This window comes from Squalius cephalus (genome assembly GCF_949319135.1).
Source record: "Squalius cephalus genome assembly, chromosome: 21".
In the NCBI taxonomy this organism is placed as follows: Eukaryota; Metazoa; Chordata; class Actinopteri; order Cypriniformes; family Leuciscidae; genus Squalius; species Squalius cephalus.
Genome location: NC_137142.1, coordinates 34017571 through 34020716, shown reverse-complemented (window position 1 = coordinate 34020716; position 3146 = coordinate 34017571). Strand labels below are relative to the sequence as shown.

At 32.5% G+C, this 3146-nt stretch overlaps 1 protein-coding gene across 1 annotated transcript in view; it reads left to right on the top strand.

Annotated features, from left to right (window-relative positions):
- The window catches only part of gpatch11 (G patch domain containing 11), a 3825-nt gene extending 1288 nt beyond the window's left edge, over positions 1–2537 (top strand). The window contains exons 5-8 of the mRNA XM_079855650.1: positions 781–871; positions 978–1109; positions 2196–2277; positions 2382–2537. Of these exons, the coding sequence (XP_079711776.1) occupies positions 781–871; positions 978–1109; positions 2196–2277; positions 2382–2440 (364 nt within the window). The 3' untranslated portion in view covers positions 2441–2537. The remainder of the gene's footprint in view (positions 1–780; positions 872–977; positions 1110–2195; positions 2278–2381) is intronic.
- The last annotated feature ends 609 nt before the right edge of the window (positions 2538–3146 follow it).

Sequence of the window (3146 nt, the reverse complement as noted above, 5' to 3'; positions counted from 1 at the left end):
GGAATTTTTACTGATTTTATTAAGTAAATGCAATAATTTGAACAATTATTTTACTCACTGGACTGAAGCAGCTTCAGTTTACTTGATCATTTTTAGAAAAATAATGAGTATCAAAATATGATCATCAGGCTTTTGAGGAAGGTTTATTTGTTCATCTCTCAATCATCACTGTATTGCACTGCATTTTATGATTTAAAACTTACTCTCTCATCTTTCTAAGATATAATGGCCTGGTTTCACAGACAGGTCTTAGATTAAGCCAGGATTAGGGCACAGTTAGGACATTAATAAGTAGCTTTTATTAACGTGCCTTAGAAAAAAAAAAACATTTCTTGTGTGAATCTTGAGACAAAACAATGGCACTGATATATTATCTGATATGATACACAGTTGCTTTAAGTTAAAACAGATCAAACATGCATTTTAGTCTGGGTCTAGACTTAAGCCTAGTCTGTGAAACCAGGGGTTAATTGGCAGATATTGATATTTATATGAATTTTATCTTACTTTTTGTCCATATATATATCAGCATCTGCCCCAAATAACACATTTCTGCTCAGTTTGAGCCTCTGAATAAAACCGAGGTGTTTTTCCTCCATATTCTAGACTATATTAGCATAAAAGTCTGATGTACCAAATATGACACTCAACAAAAAGCACATATGCAAACTTTTATGTGAGATGTTCTTTAAAAAAGAAAGAAAGTGTTCAATACAATAGATTTGTCAGACTTTGATCTTCTTTGAGGTTGAGTAGCAGTATTGTTCATCTTTATTACAGAGTGCGTATGAGAACCGAAAGAGAAGAGCGTCAAACACAGGGCGACCTGTGGAAGAGCCAGCGGGCCTGCGAACAGCTGGACAGCCAGAAGGTCAGTCAAGTAAAGACTTGATTTGAGGGTTAAATCTGAGGAACTGAGGCTTCTCTGGGTTTCAGACTCGTGATTGACTCGTCTGCTGTTGCGACTCTTCTTTTAGGGCATCACCGCTCCCAGAGACAGCTGGTACTGGCCTGAAGTAGCGAAAGACGAGGAGGAAGAGCTTCTGGAGGAAGAGGAAACGAAACCTGAGGGAAGTGATGATGATGATGATAAGGAGGAGGAGCTAACGGTGAGTTGCACCTCAAACCTGTGTTTATGGCACTCTCATTACTAATAAGCTAGTTTGGGGAGGAAATGTTTTCTAATTTGTCTTACAATAACTTTGATTACAGGCTTGAATGTTTGAGCTTGATTAAAGAGATATTGAAAATTTAATGAGATTATTATTTATTTTTTGTCTGTCATGCTGTCCTTTTATTTACATATATACATACACACACATGCATACATACATGTGTGTATATGTATGTATGAATGTGTATGTGTGTATATGCAATGCATGTATGAATGTGTATGTATATATATATGTATTTATATGAACAGAATTATGATTAAACTAGCTAATATTCAATATTATTATAATATATATATACTTGTCAAATCGATTAATTGCATCTAACATAAGTTTGTAAATATATAATATTATATATATATATATATATATATATATATATATATATATACATACATACATACATATACAAACATATACACACACACACAAATATATATATGTATATTGGCAGCTCTTATATATATATATATGTGACCATGGACTACAAAACCAGTCACATGGGTCAATTTTTTTAAATTGAGATTTATACATCATCTGAAAACTGAATAAATAAGCTTTCCATTGATGTATGGTTTGTTAGGATAGGACTATTAGAAAATCTGGAATCTGAGGGTGTAAAAAAATCTAAACATTGAGAAAATCTCCTTTAAAGTTGTTCATTTATGTTGGCGATTGTGCTGCATTCACTCACAAAAATAAATGTTTTATATATTTACGGTAGGAAATTTACAAAATATCTTCATGGAACATGATCTTTACTTAATATCCTCATGATATTTGGCATAAAAGAAAAATCGATAATTTTGACCCATATAATGTATAGTTGGCTATTGCCACAGATAAACCCGTGCGACTCGAGACTGGTGACGTGATCCAGGGTCACATATATAGTACTATTATTTATTAATTTGTAATATATTTAGATAATAAGATCTAAGAACATTATTTTAAAAAGTAATTTGACACAAAATGTTATTATTTTGAATATTATTTCATCATGCTTTTGACTTTTTTCCCCAGCCTTTAGACAAGCTGCAGTTTCTCACCTCGTATTTGCGAGGAGTCCATGTTTACTGCATATGGTGCGGGACGGCGTATAACGGTAAGAAGGGTTACAGTATAACGGTAAGAAGTGTTACAGTATAATGTCTGTTTGAGCTCATACATAAATTATGATTAAACCACTGAAATGTTCTCACCCAACAGATGAGGAGGATTTGAGCTCAAACTGTCCCGGTGACACGGCAGCGGATCATGACGACTAGAGCAACGATCCACAACACTTCCTCTTATTTGCATAGCTGTGTTTAATATTTATGTTTACTGTTCATTTATTAAATGTTGCATTTATGTTTTGATTATATTTGTGTGTCCAGTTTTGTATAATTACTGATCTCTTTATTTGTCCTGCAACTGAATCTCAACCTATCACAGACATTTGTGCTTCCATATGTATTCATTTTATTACTTCCTAATGCTCAGTGCATTGTGGGATAGACTGTGACTCTACTGTGATATTTACCGATGGACAATAATTAATAGTTTTCTCCAGTTAGCCTAAAATGATATAACATAAAATAAGTTAAGCATGATTTAAATTACTGTAGTTTTCTCCTAGAATATTACCAAACATTTTCATGTGGTTGTGCGTTTAGATTTAATCAGTAAGGTTTTATTAACCGTTTAGATTTAATCAATAAGGTTTTATTACTTTATCTTTTTCTGTTACTTGCCAAATTTCATACTCAGAAACATTTTATATTTTATGAAACCCAATGTAAAAAAGAGAAACAATTCTTAAGTCCTAAAACGTTTCGATTTTATATTATATTTTGTAACATGCTGCAACACGTATTTGAATTATTATGCCTGGTAATTTATTTCTCTATGTACGTAAGAGAATATTCATTTATATAACTGTACTTTAAAAGAATGTTATTTTTCAGGTGGGCGTGGCCTATCAACATACGT